This window comes from Lontra canadensis, unplaced genomic scaffold (genome assembly GCF_010015895.1).
Source record: "Lontra canadensis isolate GAN:19392208 unplaced genomic scaffold, GSC_riverotter_1.0 scaffold14, whole genome shotgun sequence".
Lineage (NCBI taxonomy): Eukaryota > Metazoa > Chordata > Mammalia > Carnivora > Mustelidae > Lontra > Lontra canadensis.
In genome coordinates this window covers 28,046,213-28,069,987 of record NW_022631008.1, presented here as the reverse complement: position 1 = coordinate 28,069,987, position 23,775 = coordinate 28,046,213, and the positions used below count along the sequence as shown (strand labels likewise).

The 23,775-nt window shown below is 37.8% G+C and overlaps 1 protein-coding gene across 2 annotated transcripts in view; it reads left to right on the top strand.

Annotated features, from left to right (window-relative positions):
* Nucleotides 1-23,775, top strand: part of LAMA4 (laminin subunit alpha 4) — a 144,318-nt gene that overhangs the window by 94,178 nt on the left and 26,365 nt on the right. For both annotated transcript variants that reach the window (XM_032858354.1, XM_032858353.1), the window contains exons 13-23: nucleotides 753-901; nucleotides 4,331-4,472; nucleotides 5,223-5,319; nucleotides 10,315-10,431; nucleotides 12,046-12,225; nucleotides 15,417-15,556; nucleotides 16,674-16,850; nucleotides 17,660-17,805; nucleotides 18,232-18,394; nucleotides 19,245-19,378; nucleotides 20,773-20,944. In XM_032858354.1, coding sequence (XP_032714245.1) covers nucleotides 753-901; nucleotides 4,331-4,472; nucleotides 5,223-5,319; nucleotides 10,315-10,431; nucleotides 12,046-12,225; nucleotides 15,417-15,556; nucleotides 16,674-16,850; nucleotides 17,660-17,805; nucleotides 18,232-18,394; nucleotides 19,245-19,378; nucleotides 20,773-20,944 — 1,617 coding nt within the window. The remainder of the gene's footprint in view (nucleotides 1-752; nucleotides 902-4,330; nucleotides 4,473-5,222; nucleotides 5,320-10,314; nucleotides 10,432-12,045; nucleotides 12,226-15,416; nucleotides 15,557-16,673; nucleotides 16,851-17,659; nucleotides 17,806-18,231; nucleotides 18,395-19,244; nucleotides 19,379-20,772; nucleotides 20,945-23,775) is intronic.

Here is a 23,775-nt window from a genome sequence, read left to right as displayed (position 1 = left end):
AAAGAAAGAAAGAAAGAAAGAAAGAAAGAAAGAAAGAAAGAAAGAAAGAAAGAAAGAAAAAGAAAGAAAGAAAGGAAAGGAAAGGAAAGGAAAGGAAAGGAAAGGAAAGGAAAGGAAAGAAAAGAAAAGAAAAGAAAAGAAAAGAAAAATACAGTGATCTATTTAGAATTAGACAGTGATGGAGGAAGGAAATATAGTTGTCTTAAGAATGGTGACAATGTTTAGAATCACTACTTGAGTGACTGGGGAAAATGAATGTTGCTCATTAGATTCAGTAACTGAGATATCATTAGTTTGAATTTCTGTTTTGTTGGAGTAGTAAAATAAAAAATAGGCTGGAGTGGGTCAAAGAGTGAATTAAAAAGCAAGGGAATAGACAGCTAACATAAACTTTTTTTGGCTATATATTGCTATGGAAGGAAAGAAAAGTAAGGTAATAACACTGGGGAGAGTTTATGTGTGTGGGTAAAGGAGGTTTTTTGTTTAGCTTTGTTTTGTTTTGTTTTGTTTTCAGGTGGGAGAAGGCAGAGCATGTCTGAAAGCTAGGGAAGCAATCAGTAGGAAAGGAGTTGTTGAGGATGCAAGAGAAATAGATAAAAGTCTACTTAAAGTACTTCAGACTGCTGTATACCTAGCCTAAAATTTACTGAACCTCATAATAAGGAAGACTAGAGACTATCTTCTGGTGCTCCCTGGGGAGAAGATTTTAAGTTATTCTATATTCAATTCACTTTTTAAAATATTTTCTTTAGAATGCTTCAGGGATTTATGCGGAAATAGATGGAGCCAAAAATGAACTACAAGGAAAACTGTCCAACCTAAGTGATCTTAGTCATGATTTAGTCCAAGAGGCTGTTGACCATGCACAGAACCTTCAACAAGAGGCTGATGAATTGAGCAGGTAATATCCTGGTTTTAGAAATGCAAATATCTATGTAAGCTGAATAACTCATTTTTATTCAATTCCATGTAGCCGAGTTACAGATTAGCAGGTTGGGTTTTGGGTTATGTTTGTTCATTTGTAAGTTGCTTGGTTGGTCAGTCTGAGAGCCAGCCAGTCATTGTTTATTGCCATTGTTTTGGGGAGAGTTTTTTGGTTTAAAAAAAAAATCTGTCAGATTAAAGACCTGTGTTGCGGAGGGGGTGGTTCTGCTCCATAATTATTAATAGGGTGACCTAAGACATTTTGATTAGGGGCCTAATGCTGCACAAAATAATATCAAGTAAGGGCACCTGGGTGGCTCTGTCAGTTAAGCAACTGACTCTTGATTTTGGCTCAGGTCATGATCTCAGGGTCATGAAACTGAGCCTTGTGTCTGGCTCTGTGCTCAGTGTAGAGTCTGCTCGAGATTCTTGACATTTTCTCTCACCCTCTCCTCCTGTCCCTCCGCTCTCTTTCTCTTTCTCAAATAATAAATAAGTAAATCTTTTTAAAAATGATTAAGTAAATGAGATCCTCTACAAGGTCTAATTCTACCACCATCACATATTTATTTCACATACAGCATTAGCTTTTTACACCCAAGGGTCTTAAGGAAAGTTGGTTGGTAGTTGGCAATACAATTGACTTCTGGTAAATTCTCATAGACACTCTACAGTGCTCAGCAGGAAATGTTTGATTTCAACACCTGATTAAGAGAAAATCAATTGACAATTTTCCTCACAGCATCTAGAAGAGAGTCACACACCTTTTGGGCACTCAAGTAATGTTAATTGAAATGTACTGAAAGATTGGAATTGAATTCATGGCCTTGAAATGATAGGTAAATGATGAGATAATTATAGAGAAAGACTACAAACCTGGCAATTAGGAAAAAGGATCAGTAAAGGTCATGAATAAAATAAGAACCAATAATAACTCTTGTTCAAACTTAAACTACCTTTTTATTCCTGGTTGTCAAAATTCTCAAATATCCCTCCAAATTTTCTGAGAATTAAAAGGAAGAGAAGAGACAGACAGAGAAAAATAGATGTTATGTAAAATCTTGGTGTCCGAGATGGCATTATATCTATCTAGTGTCATGCTTCCAGGAAATTTGCTTTTGATCAAACCAATAAAATGAAGCTTAGATAAAATATGATTCGGACAATATACTGTATTGAAATAATATTGTTTCTGAGATCCCTCTTGTGTCTCTCTTCACTGGTTTTTTTGTCCTCTTAGTGAATCTTCCTGTTGGTTGGGATCCCAACAGATACCTTCACTAAATGCACAGTGTTCTAGCATAATTCTAAGAAAGTTACCCATGCTATATATGAAAAATTGTTCAGAAATATCAATCACCCTGAAATCCCTTTTGCATGTAGGATATTTCAGACTGGGTATATTCAGGGAAGCATTGAAATTTATAGATGTCTTTCCCTCAAAATCTGAATATTCTTCATCATCTATCTGGTGACCCAGTGATTTGCTTCTTATGCATAAAACAGAGATAAACATAATTCTTCAAGAAACTTCCATCTCAAAAACACATTTTTATTTTATGTATTGATGCAGTACCTCTTTTGTGCCTCGTAATGAAAACAGCATTAAAGACTCTTTTAATCATTTTCTTGCATCTTAACATTAGCAATCAAAATTTTAAAATATTATTGAATACTTATAACATTTTATTCTTTGTGTCCCTTTTAAAAGTTCCTCAGATTTTCCTCTCTGTGTCATTTCTGAAAACAATGGGTTGTGGGTAGGAAGAAGTAGCAAGTATGTGAATTAGAATTACCTCTGTAGAGCAGAGTTGTATTATGGCTTTCCTTGACCCTATTACTTTTGCCTCTGTGGGCCCTTTCCTCCATAAAAAAATTTAAAATTACATGTCATGATAGCATTGCTATAAAGACTAATGTAATCATTATTAGTATCCTCATTGTTCTTCAGATTAAAAAAAAATGAAAATGAAAAAATTCTTTATGGGGCCCTCTTATGCCTAAGGGATAAGTCAGCTCTCCCACAAAGGAGCCCTATGATCATGAACTAGAACCAAAGAGAAGAAAGTAGCCAGGGAAATACAGAGAAGTTGTTCTGAGCCTAAGAGAGCACACCGAGACTGAAACTAGATGGAGGAAATTGAGAATCAATAGAGTTCAATAGGTCAGGGCAGTTGGAAGAAATGAGCCAGTGTGGGATCCTCAATGTCACATAATGTGTAACAGAGAATCTTCTGGAAGTTACTGACGAATCAAGCGATAGTAGTCATCAGTGTTTGGGACTGAGAAGAAAATACACAACTGTTGTATTTAAAACTGAGTAAAATTGAGGCAAAGGATTCAGGATGAGATGCAACAGTGACAGGATGTTTATGTTAGAGAGGAAGAAGTATGTGTCAAAGAAGTGAATTATTCTATGAATACACTTAGAATTTGAAGTTCCAATTCAAGAAATAGTTTAGGCACAATAATAAATCCTGATGTTTATTGGATAACAGGCATGGGACCAAGCATGTCACCTAGTCTATCCCTATTGTACCTCACATCAGTCCTCTGAGGCATATACGTTAACAGGCACTATGTGAGAATGCCCAGTGCATGATGGGTACCCAGTAAATAGTGGATGAACCTTACAGAGGCCAGAATGGGGTAAAGACAGAGAACATGGTATATAAGGCAAAGGTGGAAATGGGAGTGAGTAGGGCTTTGCACTTTAAGGAAGCCGCTGGGCCCCGGGAGTGAGACAAACCCTAACAACATGTGCCCTGGTTCCCTCTATGAAAAGGGAATAAAAATGGCTACTTTATGGGTGTGGTAAGGATTAAAGACATATCATATACCACAAGGCTAGCCCAGAATCTGCACATAGATGCCCAGTATGTATCATTCCCCTTCTTAAGGGAAAATACAATGTTTTATAAAGTGAAGAAAAGGTTAAATAAATAGAGTGAAACCTACTCATACCTAACACCATGCTGAGGCTTGCACCTTCTCTGAGGACCTTGGTTTCTTTGATGGAAAGGAAATAACAATGATGATCTGGGTGAGTAGGTGGGGAAGGACTGTGTGTTGGTTCCTGGGCCTGACCCCCACCACATAAACTCTTGCTTGAAGAGGTGCAGAGGCCTGTTTTTAAATCAGTCCCTTTTCCTGTAGCCACTGCCCGGCAAACAGCTTCTGTGGAGCCAAAATGGGGTAAAGTCCTTGGGGCACCAAAGGCAGAGGAGAACAAAGAACATGTGCTCCCAGGAGAAGCAGCTTGGGAAAACTTCGCCAAGCCAGGTGGCTTTGAAGAACGGGAGGGAGGTCCCTAGGGTCCCAGAAGTACTCAAATCAAGCCATAAAAATGGCCCCATTTGCCACAAAAGTGAGAGAGAGGAATAATGACACATGTTTTCTTTAACAGGAATTTGCACAGTTCTGATATGAATGGTCTGGTACAGAAAGCTTTGGATGCTTCAAATGTCTACGAAAATATTGCCAATTATGTTAGCGAAGCCAATGAAACGGCAGAATTGGCTCTGAACATCACCGACCGAGTTCATGATGTGAGTATTCCCTTGTTTGTTTGTTTTTTAAGTTTTTGTTTTTACGTAATCTCTACACCCAATGTGGGGCTCGAACTCACAACCCCAGATCAAGAGTCACATGCTCCACTGACTAAGCCAGCCAGGTGCACTCCCCCACCCCAAGTATTCCCTTATTTTCAAGTTCATTTATATGTTGCCTTCTTCCATTTTAGGACTTTTCTGTTTTCTAATGCCGTCGCTTGAGCTTCCACTGTAATGCAAATGGCAGAAAGTGCAGGAGAACTAAGAAAAGACCATTTTTTTGATGTTATGAAGGTTTCAGTAACACTTCTTCAAAATGTGGCATACTCTTGTCAACAAATGTCAGTTCCTTTGACAGCTTTTTTAAACCACGGTCCCTGAATAAAACATATTTAAGATGAGCCCCTACTGATAGAGAAGTTGTTTTATGCACACATTCACATTTTTTTCAAATCAAAAATTGTTTACTGAGTGACTTCTATTTGACAAGCACTTTGGTGGGGCCTTGGTCGGTTGCTGGTCTAGACTGACTGAATTTTCCATGAAAAACATTTGTCTCGAAATGGATTTTATGAAACGGATTTTATTTCCTCATGTTCCCATTTGACCTTGATTTTGAGCTATGGAAATTAAGTTGTATGAATTTTGCTTGGTGTTTAGTAAATAAATGGTGTCGTTTATATCCTCAATCCATGAAAAGTGGGTTTCTTCTGTCATTCTTACTCTTTCCACACAATTCCTTTGCAGGCTGTCAATGGGATTGATACTCAAATCATCTACCATAAGGATGAGAGTGAGAACCTCCTTAATCAGGCCAGAGAACTGCAAGCCAAGACAGATCCTAGTAAGCATCTCCCCTTTCTTACCTTCCTTCTGATTTACAGCTGCTTCTCTCCTTTCATACAGAACTTCCGCATACAGATAGAGATTTTAAAAGTCTAGGATTAAAGAACAAATGATCTTTTAACTGAATAGTATATGAATAGTGCCTGTTGAAATCCAAGGTTTAAAAAAAGTGAAGATTGAATTTTTTGTAAGATATTATTTATCTATTTGAGAGACAGAGAGAGAGTGGGGGAGGCGGGAAAAGAAGGTAAGGGACCAGCAGACTCCACGCAGAGCATAAAGCCGACCCCAGAGCTTAATCTCAAGACCCCAAGATCATGACCAAGCAGAAACCAAGAGTTAGATGCTCAACCAACTAAGCCACCCAAGTGGATATTATAAATAAAATTGGATATTATAAAATAAATTGTGATTAAAGAAAAAAAGAACTTCCATGTAGTAAAATGTGGTGTACATTCTTGTTAATCAAATAAACTAATTGTGGCACTCGGGTGGCTCAGTTGGTTAAGAGTCTGCCTTCCGCTCAGGTCATGATCCTGGGGTTCTGGGATCAAGTCCGTGTCAGGCTCCTTGCTTGGTGGGGAATCCCCTTCTCCTTCTACCCTTCCCTCCTGCTTGTGATCTCTCTCTCACTCTCTCTCTTTCCCAAATAAATAAATAAAATATTTTAAAAATTTGGCTAATTAATAGAAATTTACCATGATTACCAATTTTCAAGGAAATAATGCCATAAAATACACTTAACACTAAAACTGTATTGTACATAATTTAGTCTTTCTTGAACAATTCAGAAGGCCCTTTAAAATTTTACATGAAGTAATGAGTCAGTACTGGGAGAATCAGGCGGATAGGAAACCACAGAGCCATGTAGTTATCAGCACTTTCCTGTAGTTTGTGTTCTGTAAGTTTACTGTATCTAGGACAAGCCAGTGACCATATGGAAAGAAGCATTTCCAAAGGTTAGTGTTTGCATCTGTGACAGCAAGCACATCCAAGTGAGAGAGGGAAGGAAAAGTAAAAGCAAAATCACGTTAGTCAATTTTGAATCTTGTGAGCTACTCTTAAAAACAATTGCATTGACTAAGAATTTCACTAAACGATATTCATCTCTGAATTAATGAACTCATACCTAAAGAGGGTTGCGCATTGACTGATGAGGTTGGAAATGCATTATCTAGCTAACTTCTAACTACCACCTAAAAACAAAAACCAAGTTTGAAACAGAAAATGTCATGTAATTTTATCAAAACAATTATTCTTGATTCTAATCATGCATTTTCTTTTTTTTTTAAGATTTTTTTATTATTTATTTATTTGACAGAGATCACAAGTAGGCAGAGAGGCAGGCAGAGAGAGAGAGAGGAGGAAACAGGCTCCCCGCTTAGCAGAGAGCCCAATGCGGGGCTCGATCCCAGGACCCCGAGATCATGACCCGAGCCGAAGGCAGAGGCCTCAACCCACTGAGCCACCCAGGCGCCCCCATTTTCTTTTTTTTAACAAAGAACACTATATATAGAAAAAAAAAGTATTTGTTTTTCCTATGCAGAATATTTAACTAGCTGTGGTATAAAGCAACTATTATTTTATGTTTGCTGGGTAAACAAAGGCAATAAAAATGTTCTCTTCTAATTCATTCATTATATGTCTAGTCTTGAACATACTCTTACAAAAGAATTAGAATATTGGCAGCAACAATTTAGAATATTGAAAGTAAAATATATTTTATTGAATTATATTAACACAGTGTTATAAAAGTTTCACGTGTACAGTATAATGATTCAACAGTTCTACACATTACTCAGTGCTCATCACAATAAGCGTACTCTTAAAAGTAAAATATTTTTTAAGTAAATGTTGCCATATCAATGTATTTCTTTGTTTCTTGTGATGTGAAGACCAGAGTATGTGGATCTTCAGGACACAATGACTTTGATATTTTGTTCTCTTTGATAATTTACAATGCAGTCTTGTCCTTCTCATGAAAACAATTTTTCTTTCCTGTTAATAATGTCTCTTCAAAGTTCTATAATTTAAGTACAGATAAAATCTCTGCATTGGTCTCTGAATATTTCGCAAATCTGGTTTCCTCTTTCATGATCTTGTTTGGTTAAATTTCTTCACATATTTAATTTCAAAGGGACATCCTTGGGGAATTAGGACTGTGTGGGTCAGAACTTCCCTCCTTTTAGACAATAACGTTTGTGATATAAATTCAGATTTTCAGATTAAACTATATTTATCTACTGAGTTACATTACAATTTCAAATTACTGTTAATTCATTTCCAAATGACATTCAATGATCAGTAATCTTTATAACCCAGATTTCCTTTCTTTATTATCTATATCAAATAGTTAGCAATCTATAATAAACTCAGGAAGCTGCTATTTAAAGGAATCTTCTATTGAATTCATTTCTAAAATGAAACTGTTTATGTAAAACAGTAAGTTTCAAATAGGAAAGAATTTTCATGAAACATTTTTTTCTTATAAACATCCAGCCCCAAATATAATTTTTTTCACCTAGTTTTATCAGGGGCTCCAATGTAGAGTTAAATATATTCTTTCTCAGTATATCAGTCAGCATCTTTTGCAGCTACAAACCCCAAAAAGAAGAGCTGAAAAGATTATAAATTATTCAAAAAAGATTATAAAATATTCAAAAATTGAAAGTAAAAGAGGGAGAAGGGGGTGCAATACAAGTACAAAGTATGTTTAAGTCCCTCCTTGAATTCTGGGAAATTTTTAGCACTCACCAGAGGAATTAAGAAAGAAGTGCTTGTACTTTGTTTACATTGTACTTGGTGACAGAATCAACTCAGCACCACTCATTTTATACCCACCATACACAAGTGCAGAAAGACAACTGAACAAGAAAGCAAGCACAGAAAGACTGTATAATGGAAATGAGAAAGTATACCATGGGAGAGTATATATTTACAAGCCTTTTGGAGAGAAAGAGAAAAGTATAATAGGAAGGGAAGAAATGATTTGTCTGTTTGTCAAAAAGCATAAATTTCCTGATGCTTTGGGAGTGAACAATGCACAAACCAAGAATCTTTGGGAAAGTTCATCCTTCAGTTCAGACAAGATATTACATCATGATTTGTTTGGACTTGCTCCAAAATAACCCATTTTGGGACTATGTTACAAGTGTACTTTGAAGAATAGTTTTGTAAGAAAAAGCCTATCAAACCTGATACAAGAACAAATAGAAAATCTGATAGACCTATATATACATATATAAATTTAATCAGTAATTAAACTCTTCCCACAAAGAAATCCCAAGGCTCGGATGGCTTCCCCAGTGAATTCTTCCAACCATCTAAACAAAGGACACCACTTGTATATAAATTCTTCCAGAAAATAAAAAAAGATGAAATATTGTCTAATGTATTCTATGAGGCCTACAAAACTAAGATACAAAACCTGATAAGGACATTGTAAAGAAAAAAAAGGAAGATTATAAGCCAAATTCTCTCACAAATTGAGATGTGAAAAACCTAAACAAGACATTAGCAAATCAAATCTAACACACATAGAAATGGTAATACATGACCAAGTTAACTTTGTTCTGGGATTTCAGGGACAGTGTAACATTTCAAACATCAATAGTAGTTTACCACATTTAAAGAATGTATCAGAAAATTTATATGGTTATCTCACCACATGCAGGAAAATCGTTTAACAAAACTCAGTGTCCATTCATGTTTTAAAAAAAACTCATAGCAACTTCTGTAATCTAAGAAAGAAAAATAAAATAAAATAAAAATAAGGAAGTACATTAATACTGAAATATTTAAAGTTTGCCCACTAAGACTGGAAACAAGACAAATATATCCCACATTACCAATTCAATGTGTAAAAATCCAGTTTAATTCTATGTAGAAAATAATTAGAAATTTACTTTTTAACACCATTTGCAATAACATAAAATACCTAGGAATAAAGCTGATGAAAGATAAGATCTCTACACATAAAACTATACTATGCTACTGAAAGAAATTAAAGATGATCTAAATAAATGGAGATCAAAATGAGAATTTAGATCTAAAGAAGAGTAAGCAAAAACAATTAACTGGAAGACTCAAATTTGTAAAAATGACAATTCTGCCAAATTTATATATAGACTAAATATAACACCAACCAAAGTACCAGAACTATATGTAAATAGAGAAGATGGTCCTAGAATTTCCATGGAAATGGGTGTGGGAGGAGCTAAGAAGCCAGTGTAATCCTTGAAGAATAAAATCAAAGCTGAAAGACTTAAAACACCAGATATCAAGACTTAACCACTCTACAGAAATTAAAACAGAGATATGAAAGCTATAAAAAATTATGCTACTGTATCATTTCTTTTTAATAAAGTTTAAGAATAAATACAACTAAAAAAAAAAAATAGACACAACTAACAGATGGAGATAGAATTCAGAACAGTGGTCATCCTTGGGGAATTACAGAGGGCCCAGAAAATTGAATAGCAATAGTGTTCTACTTTCTTGATTTAGCACAGCATATATGCCGTGCTCAGTTTGCAAAAATTTGTTTATAATGTTTATCCTTTTCTAGATGTATGTTGTATATCCATTAAAATTTTATTTAAAAATTAAGAAAAACGAATTATTCTTATATAACAAGTCATCGCCATAAATAGAGATAGACCTTTCCTTTCAGCTCTTTATCAACTGTGCTGCTAGTTGTAAGTCACAGCAGTGCTATATTTTTCAAAGAAGTTAGCCATTATCCTTGCACCTTTTATGAGTCACTTTATGGCATCCTAAATCACTCCCAAACAGTGTGACTAGTCTTCTATAGTCCTGTACCTCTTAATTGGAATGCCACTTTCCAGAGCTGGTGTTCTATGTTCACACCATATTCAGAATATTACAGATGACCCCACAGCACAGATCAGAATTGTCCTTGTTGAAATGGAGATTTTTTTATCCCCCTAGCATCTTGGCTCCACTGGTACTTTTTTTGGCTTCTTCTTCATAGGCAATGATGAGGCTGTAGCTGACACCAACAGGCGTGTGGACGGAGCCCTAGCAAGGAAGAGTGCTCTCAAAAACAGATTGAGTGATGCCATTAAGCGACTACAAGCCACAGAGAGAGGTAAGGGTCACAGACAAGAACATAGTAAGCCTCAACTGTTTCTTTGCTGGGATTAAAATAAACGCTTGAGGAAGCAGTACATGATTCCTTACTTGTCAATACTTCTATAAATAAATATTGTTTTCTGGTGACAAAAGGAACTATGTTCATCACACACACACACACACACACACACACACCAGAAAATAATTGTAAAATCTATAATCATACCTTCTAGGCGTGACCATTATATTTGAGAGCATTTTCCTCCAATCATGTATGTATGTGTGTGTGTGTACTTGTGTGCATCCACGTGTGCAGGTGCTTTAATGCAATCAGGCTGCTTATACTATTTTGTAACCCACTTCCTTGTGAACATTCCTTCTTCTCTAATATGCCCTATTTGGGTCTGGGTCTCTCTGGCCCCAAATGGGAGTAGCAGCCTCTGTTACCTGCCATGTCATTCTGATAGTACAAGCAGGGAGACCGCCAAGCCAAATGGAGACACAAGAGCACTCATTTTGCCTAATCTGGTACTACAGTGGTATCTTAAAAAGATGGGCTGGGAACCAGATGGGCTGGAAACCAGACTGCTGGATGTGCGTTTTCTCCTACATGGAGCAAATCCAGCTACTGCTCCTAGTTTTCCAAAGCCCCAGCCATGACGGTGTCATCCAACGAGAATCCCTGCCATCTGCACCATCAGAGTTGCCACATGCTGGAGCACTGGGCTGTGCTTTATATACTTCATGTCATGAGGGAAAGTACCACCATTGCCTTTAGATTGTGATGAACCCTGAGGCTTGTCAAGGTTAGGAACTTGCTCCAAAATGCACAGCTCCAAAACAGAAGCAGACCCAGGATTCAAAGCTGCATCCATCAGAGTTCAGATTGTGTGAGGTTGAATTAAATGTTTCTCCACTCAAGAAAAAGAAAAGCTACAACCTCAACTGTGACTTTTATTACCAAAGTAATACATGATTATTATAGAAAGAGTAGAAAATACAGATAAGAAAAAGAACAAAAGAAGAAAAATCTTTTTTAATCTTATTACCCAGGAAAAAACATTTTGTTGTAAACTGACTTTTTTTATTTTAAATACATAACTTTTTAATAAAAATAGAATGTCACTATACATGCTATTTTGCAACATGGTTTTACTATTTGAAAATAATTTTCCATACTGATTTAATAAGCAGCCTGATTCCATACTGATTTACTTTTGCATTTTTACAGCCAAATGCATCCCACATAGAAGAAAGTGATATTTACAATGATATCAGACACGAACATTTTATGACTTAAAATCTCATATATGTTTTTGGTGGCTTTCTCACCAGGTCTCTAACCTGAAGAAATACTAATTACTTTTTTTAAAAATTCACCTCTAATTTGAAAATGTTTTAAGTGGGCTGCCTGGTTTTAATGAGACTCTAGAGTCTTTCAAGCTCACTTTGTAATGCTACCTTAACATTTCTAACTTATGCCATCATTAACATCTATTTGAAGATCTTTGTTCAGCTTAAAAACCCAAAACTTGAGGGCTGCCTTATCCCAATGATTAAATAGACGTTGATGCTCCCAACAAATGTCCTACTTCTCTGCAAAGTGAGTGTCCCTGTGCTCTGTGTGAAGGTGACGCCCAGCAGCGCCTGGGTCAATCAAAGCTGATCACAGAGGAGGCGAACAAGACCACAGTGGAAGTCCAGCAGGCAGCCGCCCCCATGGCTAACAACCTAACCAACTGGTCACAAAACCTTCAGAGTTTTGACTCTTCTGCTTACAACACAGCGGTGGACTCTGCGCGAGATGCAGGTATCATGGTTTGCATCCAGATGAATTGGCCATTCGGCTCAACACGTCTTTCATTAAGATGCGGTGGTTTTCCTCTGGGTGTCAGATTAGAATATTGTAGAAATCCGCTTAGGAAAAAAAAAAAAATTGCTCAGGTCATCTATGACACACAAGTATATATATACACATATATATGTGTATGCATATAAAATATATATATTTCACAAAAATATACTAGAGAGATTGGTTAAGCATCATTTTTTTCTATATGAAATAATGACAACACTGATGTTCGTCAATGTTAAGTCTGCTCCTTGGGGAAGAAGGTCAATCACAAAATATTGGTTTACTTTGGGGAAAAATATTTACTAAACTGAATTGCTTTGTCCTTACCTGAGAAATGCAGGTTATTACCAACAGGTACTGACTATGTCCAATCAAAACTGAAGATTCCGAGGCACCTGGGTGGCTCAGTCGTTATGTGTCTGTGTTCGGCTCGGGTCATGATCCCAGGGTCTTGGGATTGAGCCCCGCATCGGGCTCCCTGCTTGGCAGGAAGACTGCTTCTCCCTCTCCCACTCCCCCTGCTTGTGTTCCCTCTCTCTCTCTCTGTCAAATAAATAAATAAAATCTTAAACAAAACTGAAGGTTCCCATGAAGAACAGTTTGAGAGTACCTGAGTGGCGCAATCAGTTAAGCTTCGGACTCTTGGTTTCTGCTCTCAGGTCATGATCTTGGATCATGATCCCGAGCCCCACATCAGGCTCCCCACTCAGCATGGAATCTGCTTGAGATTCTCTCTCCTGCTCCCTCTGCCCTCCTGCTCCAGCGTGCTCTCTCTCTCTGTTGCTCTCAAATAAAAAAATAAACCCTAAAAAAAATAATAATTGGAGAAGAGTTTGTTGCCCAGCTTGAATGCAAATTTACAGCAATGATAACAAAATACTCTGTTATCTACCTAATTTATTTAGTTATACACAGATATTTAAATCACATATTACCATGTTTATTTGATCTCTTCTACCTCTTAAATATCAATGACTCTGTCATGACTAGAACTTCCTGTTCTCCATCATGGTTTTGCAGAACATATTACGTTCACTTCCATCCAAGTTAAGGAAGAACTTTATTAATCTACATTTGATCTGTCACTAGAAATTTTATCCCAGGTCACAAATATTCATTCCCATAACAAGAAGATAACCGTTATGTTCATCTTTTAAGTATATATTCATGACTTTTACCATGTAACCACTCACCTAATTGCATTTAGAACTTAATCTCTAAAAGATTTGCCTACATGACATCTAACATTTACATTTATAAAGACAGAGCCTCAGGAATGTTTACTAAATCTATGTTAAATTTTTTTCTTCCTTTTTCAGTCCAATCCACAATTCCAATAAGCGTCCAGAACTACCATTAATTGAAACTGTTTTAGACCTCTGTGTTTTCCTCAGATAGCATTTTGTGGTTCAAATAAAAGTAAATGAAAGCGCATACCACAACATAAGAGACTTTATAGAGGCTCTAATAAAAGTGGTTCCCTTTCTCGGAGAATTGAGGACAGGGAAACCCTGTTTTATATATATTTCCATAATCAAAATTTAATGTAACACATAAAATATACTTTATTACCTATAATTTTTAAAGACTATTATACTATAAAATGGCTATTGTGGTCAGTTATCCAAACAACAAATATTTACCTCTATTAATTAACATGATAAAATGATAATTGCTATTATTTTCCTTCCTTCCATTCCTTAAGATAGAGAAACACCCTACTTCCTAAATACAGAAAAGAGTTTTATCCTTGGTCCTCACTGACATGTTCTCCTGAATCTGAGTTTAGTTTGGCTCTGGTAAGAGGCTTCCTATTTTCCAGCTGCTACTGCTTAGTGATCATAGCTCTGCCCTTCTCCGGGGGAATATGCAAAAAATATCCATTCTCTAGTCCCGGTTCGTAAACCTTCATGTGCTTCAGAATCACCTGGGCCTCACTCCCAGAGTTTCTAATTCAGCAGGTTGGGGTTGGAGCCACAGATTTTGCATTTCTGACAAGTTCCCTGATGATGCCAATGCAGCTGGTCTGTGGACCACACGTTGAGAACCACTGGTCTGGTTCATGAAACCTTACAGAAAGTTATGCCATTCTCCCTGTTTTGGACTTCTCTCATCTAGCTGTGTAAATATGACTTATTCTCTCTTTATTTAAGATTTTATTTATTTATTTTAGAAAGAGAGCATGTGAGCAGGAGGAGGAGCAGAAGGAGAGGGACAGGGGCGCCTGGGTGGCTCAGTGGGTTAAGCCTCTGCCTTCAGCTCAGGTCATTATCTCAGTGTCTTGGGATCGAGCCCCGCATTGGGCTCTCTGCTCATCAGGGAGCCTGCTTCCTCCTCTCTCTGCCTGCTTGTGATCTCTGTCTGTCAAATAAATAAATAAAATTAAAAAAAAAAAAGAAGAAGAAGAAGGAGAGGGACAAGCAGACTCCCCACTGAGCGCAGCGTGGGCGTGAGGCTCCATCTCAGGTCTCTGAGATCATGACCTGAGCTGAAATCAAGGGTCAGATGCATAACCAATGGAGCCACCCAGGCACCCCTATTCTCTTTTCTATGTGTACCTCATACCTTAAAAAAAAAAAAAAAACATAACCTACAAAGTCAGTATGAAGTGTTTGTATCATCACTCTTATTGGGCCCATAGACCATGGCGCCCACCCTCTCCTTGGCACCAACTGCCACTCTTCTGGGCGCTCTGTTGTTTTCTCCATGTAGCTCTGCCTCTGCATGGACCATTGCAAGCAGTGTGATGTGCGAATAGGCAACCTGGGAAAAAACCTTCCCACCTCCTTTTTCCCAGCCTTCCTTTAGACTTGTTCTATCAGTTCCATTAGAAATGCAAGTAGACCCTATGCTATATGGGGACAGGATCATCTCTACATTTTTCGTGGGCCGGGCCCTTCAGAAATGTACATTGTAAGCCAGCTCACTCTACATACATGTAGACCAATAGACATTATAAATGCCACAAAATAGGAATTGCTTATATAGCGGGCTTAACTCTTCCTTTGGCAGGATTACACATAATTATAGATCTCACGGAAGTAGCCCTGTGTTTGTTGTCTCTTCACCTGATTCCTTAAATACAGCTAATATTAGTTACTATCATTGAGATATTTACTCAAGTGATTACTTTTTATTAACTGCAGTACGAAATCTGACAGAGGTTGTCCCTCAGCTCCTGGATCAGCTCCGCACCGTAGAACAAAAGCGGCCTGCGAGCAACGTCTCTGCCAGCATCCGGAGGATCCGGGAGCTTATCGCTCAGACCAGAAGTGTCGCCAGCAAGGTAAGCATGAAAAGAGACTTCTCAGTCCTCACTGATCAGGAAACTGAATCGCAGCTCTTAAGGCAGCTGCCAGAGCCCGGAATCTTTCTACTTCAGTAGTTCTTTTTTTTTTTTTTTTTTAATTCATTTGAGAGAGAGAGCAAGTGCACAAGTGGGTTGGGGGGGCAGAGACAAAGAGAGAGAAGCAGACTCCCCGCTGAGTAGGGACTCCACCCCCACCCCCACGCCTTATGGGAATCCATCCATGACTCTGGGATCGTGACCTGAGCCAAAGGTAGAGGCTTAACCCACTGAGCCACCCAGATGAATACTCAGAAAATCACTCTGAACCAGACCAGAGAATCAGCTTATCATATTGGGCCTCTCAGAAATGCATCGACTGAATTGTCCTTTGTTTTGAGGTTTTTCTAAGAATTATTATAAGAAACATCTTAATGAACTCATTACAGTTATAATAATGATAGAGCCAGGAACTGGAAAGTACATTATAGTTATTATCTCATTTCATTCAGCAAAATTTTCGTCCACGCTTTACATTTGAAGAAACTGCAGGTTAAGTGACTTGCCTACGGTTACACAGTAAGAAGCAGAGCCAGGTTTCAAGACCCTGTCGAAGACTCCAAAGCTGGGTCTAGACCCCTCCCAACAGTCCTGGTGTGCTCAAGGATGTTACTCACAGCCTTATTTCTTGTTCCTCTTTTTAAAACCCTGAGGAGAAAGTTCTAGCCGTATTAGTTCCCCAGATGTGTTGTACTTCTCCTGATCAATTAGTCATTGTTAATTTTATGGGCCTCATGAACTGTGTAACTGACCAGGAATCCCATCAACCTATTTAGTTCACCCCAACCAAGTGTGTAATTCATTGTGGGATTCTTAGTTATCCTCATCGTAGATCATTTTTTTGCCTTCCTTTCACCCCATTTTAAATGTAAATGACTATATTATGATCTGCCTTAACCCCTTTCTCCCACAAGGTGAGGACATCAGGAAAGAAGGACAAGGAAGGGAGTAGGACTCAGAGAGTGCATAAGATGGAGGGAATCCCTTTGGGAACCATGGGAGAGAGCTGTGCCCATTTCTGCAGGGTGCTTTTAACAGAAACATTCTCTAACTCCAGATCCAAGTGTCCATGATGTTTGATGGCCAGTCAGCAGTCGAGGTGCACCCCAAAACCAGTATGGATGACTTAAAGACCTTCACATCCTTGAGCCTGTACATGAAACCTCCCCCCGTGAAGAAGCCAGAGCTGGCTGGAGCTACGGACCGGTTCATCCTGTACCTCGGAAGCAAAACCGTAAGCGTGTGACATGTTTGGTTTTTTTTTCCTAGTAAATTTATTTTTATTTAATTTTTTTCCTTTTTTTAAATTTAAATTCAATTCGCCAACAGAGAGTACATCATTAGTTTCAGGTGTAGAGTTCAATAATTCATCAGTTGCGTATAACACCCAGGAAAACACGACATTTGAAAAGAGAGAATAATAGTCAAAGGAAAGACAGGGGCTTTCCTCTTCCCTTAAAACAAAACCACCTATGCAAACAAACAACATTCCCATTCTGGTTACCCAAACAACATTCCCATTCTGGTACAGACCACTTTAACCCCGAGACTCGAGTGGTCATAAAGGTAAGTGATTCCTTCCCTACGTGGGATATTTCTGGGGCTGCTTCGTGATCAGTCTCACAAGGCTCATTGAATGCAGCATTTCAAGGACTTCCAGAACCCAGAGGCCTGTTAACGGTTGTTGCTCACCCTGTTTGGACAGGCACGACAGTCCGTCTCAGCAGGCTGCATTATGTCCCTGGGTTAACCAGACGGGACCACTCCTGGACGCCATCAAATGTCCACAAGCCTGCCGTTGCCTGCCTCCCTGTCCAGGATGCACTTGGACAAACACAGGGGAGCAGCACACCAATGTAGCCACAGGGAGGCTGGAAAGGAAAAGGCACTGCCCAATCCAACAGGAACTTTGTAATAACTCAGGCAAGATGTGCCTTGTAGACAGCCAAGTACTTGGATTGATGATTGTCCCTTAAAGAAAGGAAAACAAAATATGATGTTCATTCATATGGATTTTCTTTAAGTGGCTTCTTGACATTTCAGGCCAAAAAAGAATACATGGGTCTTGCAATCAAAAATGATAACCTGGTGTACATTTATAATCTGGGAGCTAAGGATGTAGAGATTCCCCTGAACTCCAAGCCCGTCAGCTCCTGGCCTGCTTACTTCAGCATTGTCAAGATTGAAAGGTAACGTAAATTCACAATACAGGGCTTCCATGCACATTTCATAAAAAATCTGTGGAATGCATGCGTGCATGTGCTCGCGTGCACACACTTACACACACACACACATATGGTTTTCCTGTGGGTGTTTAAATAGCATTTTCTTCCCTTTATTGTTGCTCCTCTTTCCCCCCAGTATGCCTATGTTTCTTCCCAAATACCTAAGTCGGGGGAAAAAAGATTAGAAAAAAATACTCATCATTTCTAAATAGCAATCAGATTATTAGATCTTTTTATCTGCCCAATCCATGCCTTAATTCCAAGATGGAATATGTTTTTTTGCTTTCTGCTGATTGTTGACATCCTGTAAAAGCTTTCACATGACGACCTTTAAAAAAAAAATATTTTCTACAAATTATCTGGCTAATAAGGACTGAAAATTCTTAACAGGGTAGGAAAACATGGAAAGGTGTTTTTGACAGTCCCAAGTCTGAGTAGCACTGCAGAGGAAAAGTTTATTAAAAAGGGAGAATTTACGGGAGATGACGCCTTATTGGATCTGGACCCTGAGGACACTGTGTTTTATGTTGGTGGCGTGCCTTCAAACTTCAAGGTAAGCTATCCAGCCAGATTTGGACTCACTGAAAATCTACACTGACTGTTTTTCAAAAATCCATAAGTCCTACAATGATTTGGGGGTATATCGAAGTCTTGGTATTTCAAGAAAGAAGTTAGCTCCATGGTGTTAAAATTCTGATCTATAAATCTGGCATATATATCCGATCTCTGCCACCTATAGTTTCATGGTGTCAGATGCTTTCGGGCTCTAGCTACCACTTGTGTATCAATTCATTTCATTCCGATATATGCATACGTAATTGATATTACCCCCACCCACTACTGCAGGAGTGCGTGGACCTTGTGGGTTTGCTAGGTTCACAATGAAAGTTTCAAAAACTCAGTTATTTCAACTAATATAGACATGAAATAAAATACTTGGGATGAAGAAAGGGGTGAATCTAGGGGAGTATGAGACCTGGTGAAAGGCAAATAAATGAAAGGCCCAGATAAGGAGATAGGGAGTTGATGTAGGATTTCAATCCCAAGGCTATTACTTACTAGTTAGAGACATATTATTGAACCTCTCTGAGAATTACTTTCCTTCTATTGATATGAAAACAGGAATATCTACCTCAAAGAGCTGCTGAAAGAATTGATTTTGCTCCTGAATTCGATATTTGGTGTGTGACTGATACAGAGCATGTATTCAACAAATCCCATCCTCTCTGCCAGATAGGCACAGCTGAAAAATCATTGTTTATCTAAATTATCCAGCCCAGAGGAGACATAGGTCTAGAAAGATATTTATCTATATGGGCAGTCCCCCTGTCTATTTCATTGTCTGTTCTGTATCATCTGGGTGAAGCACAATCATGGGGTAATTGACTTTGTCTGTTACATAGCTCCCCGCAAGCTTAAACTTGCCTGGCTTCGTGGGCTGCCTGGAATTGGCCACTTTGAATAATGATGTGATCAGCTTGTACAACTTCAAGCACATCTATAACATGGATCCCTCCAAGTCAGTACCCTGTGCCAGGTAAGAAAGTGTTAAGAGTACTAAAGACTTTGATAGCCACGTGAAAGCAGCAGATGAGACAACCATGGATCAATATTCAGGTTCCCTTTTTTTTCCTTGGGGAACCCAGTCTTGGAACTGCATAAGAGTCATGTCTGCAAAAATCATTTCAGTTTTCTGCCACAGACAAGCATGTACAAGTATGAAGTGTTAAACATCTTGTTTGCAGCTTTTTTTTTTAAGATTTTATTTATTTATTTGACAGGGAGAGACAAAGTGAGAGAGGGAACACAAGAGGGGGAGTAAGAGAAGGAGAAGCAGGCTTCCCGGTGAGCAGGGAGCCCGATGTGGGGCTCGATCCCAGAGCCCTGGGACCATGACCTAAGCCGAAGGCAGACACTTAACGACTGAACCACCCCAGCGCCCTTGTTTGCTGCTTTAATTTAGGATTCCAGAGACTTGGGTTTCACCAGAAACTTCTGTTGTCTTAGCACAAAGGGTAGAAAAGAAATCCATTCAAAATCACTCATCAGAATGTGGAAGATCACACACACACACAAATACACACACACACATACACACACACACAATGGAATACAAGGTAGTCTTGCCATTTGCGATGTCGTGAACGGAGCTAGAGAGTATAATGCTAAACAAAATTAGTCAAAGGAAGACAAATACCATATGTTTCACTCACGTGTGGAATTTAAGAAATAAAACAGATGAACATGTGGGAGGGGGGAGGGAAGAGAGAGGCCAACCAGAAAACAGACTCTTACCTGTGGAAAACAAACTGAAGGTTGCTGAGGGGAGGAGGACAGAGGGATGGCCTAGATGGGTGATAGGCATTAGGAGGGCACTTGCTGTGATGAGCACTGAGTGTTGTATGTAAGTGATGAATCACTCAATTCTAAATATGAAACTAAAAAAAAAAATTCTTTTAATAAAAAATAAACCATTCATTTAACTTACCTATAAATACTTCTCTGTCTCCCATGTAGACATCAGGACTTCACTTATTTTTTTTTTCAAGTTTTTATTTAAATTCCAATTAGTTAGCATACAATGTAATATTAGTTTCAGGTGCAGAATTTAGTGCTTCATCACTTACATACAACACCCAGTGCTCATCACAAGTGTTGTCCTCAATGCCCATCATCCATCCAGCCCATCTCTCCCCACAGCTCCCCTCCAGCAACTCTCAGTTTGTTCTCTATAGTTAAGAGTCTGTTTTGTGGTTTGACTTTCTTTCTGCCTCGCCCCCCCACCATGTTCATCTGTTTTGTTTCTTAAGTTCCACATATTTAATGCTATAAGTTCCATGGAAGATGTCATGACAATGGGTTGAAAGTTCCTCACGTGGAAAGCATAATGCAAACTGTCATGCTCATATGATCCTTGCGTTTTTATTCCAGAGACAAACTGGCCTTCACTCAGAGCCGAGCTGCCAGCTATTTCTTCGATGGCTCTAGTTATGCTGTGGTAAGGGATATCACAAGGAGAGGGAAATTCGGTCAGGTGACTCGCTTTGACATAGAAGTTCGAACACCAGCTGACAATGGCCTCGTGCTCCTGATGGTCAATGGAGTGAGTAAATATAAAAGTCCTTTATCCTCTCCGTTATTCCCTTTACTTTCCACTATGCATATTCCTAGGAACCTTCCCAGGTTGAGTGTGTCGTGCCACCAAACCAAAGTTTTAGTTTAGAAAGAAAAATTGGATATGTTTTTCTTTAGGGAAGTTGTGCCAGCAATAAGTAATTACTGCAAACTTGAAATGCATTTTTGGATGTATATTAAATATAACCCCCTTTAATAAGCTAGAGAATTTTGCAGAAAATCAGCACCAAGATCTAGGTGGGTAGTGTGTCTGCAGAAATGTAACACTGACTTTTTTACATCATATGCCTTTATCAGTTAAAAAAAAAAAAAAATGCATGCTTACCATAAATATATGCATTTCTTAATAATATATTTAAAAGCATATATATAAACACACTTATAATGTATACTTTATAATATAATTATAAAGTACTTTATTAATGATTATTAATAGTAATAATCCATATTTTATTATAGAGATAATATTTAAAACTAGGAATAAAAGACAATTTGTATAAAGATAAAATATTGAATAAAAATAAATACAACTTTAAAATAAAGATGAAATGAAAAAAATTGTTTTCTATTTGTTCATGGTACAAATATTAATAGCGGTGTTAGTAAGAACAATGTAATTAAATATGCATATGTATTTTTGGACATCTCATTAACTTTTTGAGAAACAGTGACTCAAAAGTCCAATTGCTTTCTATACTAAGTTTTATTGGCTGTCAAAACTAAACAAAGTACCTCAAAAGTAAAAGTGTCAGATGTGTATCATTGGCTATGCTTACTAAATTATGATACCATTTTTCAGTCTCCTCCACTAATTGGCAAAAGTTGTCTTTGAATTTGGCTGGTACATTTCCATCTTTTATGATGTCCATTTTTGCTAGCTAATCATATATTGCATCATTTTGTAAACTTTAACAAAAGAACTCAAGACCATTGAAATCTTTATTTAACAGTTTTAAACTGGTTAGAAATTTTTTTAAATTATTTTTAATAGTGTAGATATGATAGTTTTTACAGGTAGTACACATTGTTTTCATCAACAAATTTATTTAACATTAGAAAATTTTACAAATATATTTTTTAAAAACCATCTCTCCAGAGTACCACTTTCTTCAAAAAGGTTACTTTCTCTTCAGAATTCTGTTGCATTTCTATAACCGATAGTGAAGCAGCAGAAAGAAAAATAAGAAAAAAATCTCATTTACAATTGCACCAAAAATAACAAAATATCTAGAAATAAACTTAACCAAAGAGGCAAAAGATCTATACTCTGAAAATTATAAAACATTGATGAAAGAAATTGAAGACAAAACAAAGAAATAGGAAGATATTCCATGCTCATGGATTAAAAGAACAAATATTATTAAAATGTCTATACTACTCAAAGGAGTCTACAGATTTAATGCAATTGTTATCAAAATATGCCAACAGCATTTTCCACAAAACTAGAAAAAACAATCCTAAAATTTGTATGGAACCAGAAAAGACCCAAATAGCCAAAGCAATCTTGAAAAAGTAGAACAAAACTTTTGAGGTCTCATAATTCCAGCACAATAGTATTACAAAGCTGTAGTAATCAAAAGTGTATGGTGCTGGCACAAAAATAGACACATAGATCAATGGAACAGAATAGAAAATCCAGAAATAAACTCACAACTATATAGTCAATTAATCTTCAACAAAGGCGAAATGAATATACAATAAGGAAAAAACAGTCTCTTCAACAAATGGTGGAGGAAAAACTGGACAGCTACAGGCAAAAGAATGAAACTGGACCACATTCTTACACCAAACACAAAAATAAACTCAAAATGGTTTTAAAGACCTAAATATGATATCTGAAACCATAAAAATGCTAGAAGAGAGCACAGGCAGTAATATCTCTGACATTGGCCATAGCAACATTTTTCTAGATGTGTCTCCTGAGACAAGAGAAAAAAACAAAAATAAACTATTAGAACTACACCAAAATAAAAAGCTTCCACACAATGACGGAAGCAAGCAACAAAACTAAAAGGCAGCCTACAGAATGGGAGAAAATAGTTGCAAATGAAACATCTGATAAAGGGTTAGTATCCAAATACATAAAGAACTGACACAACTCAACACCCAAAAAAAACAAATAATCCAATTTAAAAATGGGCAGAAGACATGAAACGACATTTCTCCCAAGAGGACATCCAGATGACCAACAGACACATGACAAGATGCTCAATCTCACTCATCATCAGGTAAATATAGATCAAAACTACAATAAGAAGAAAGAAAAACTGCAATGAGGCATCGCCTCACACTTGCTAAAATGGCTAAAGTCGAAAACAAGGAACAGGTGTAGGCAACTAAGTGGAAATAAAGGGACCCTCTTGCTATGTTGGTGGGAATGCAAACTAGTACAGCCACTGTGGAAAACAGTATAGAGTTTCCGGGGCACCTGGGTGGCTCAGTGGGCTAAAGCCTCTGCCTTCGGTCAGGTCATGATCTCAGGGTCTTGGGATGGAGCCCCACATCGGGCTCTCTCTGCTCAGCAGGGAGCCCGTTTCTCCTTCTCTCTCTGCCTGCTTCTCTACCTACTTATGATCTCTGTCTGTCAAATAAGTAAATAAAATCTTAAAAAAAAAAAAAACCAGTATAGAGTTTCCTTCAAAAATTAAAAAATAAAGGGGCGCCTCGGTGGCTCAGTGGGTTAAAGCCTCTGCTTTCGGCTCAGGTCATGATCTCAGGGTCCTGGGTTCGAGCCCCGCATCAGGCTCTCTGTTCAGCAGGGAGCCTGCTTCCCCTCCTCTCTCTCTCTGCCTGACTCTC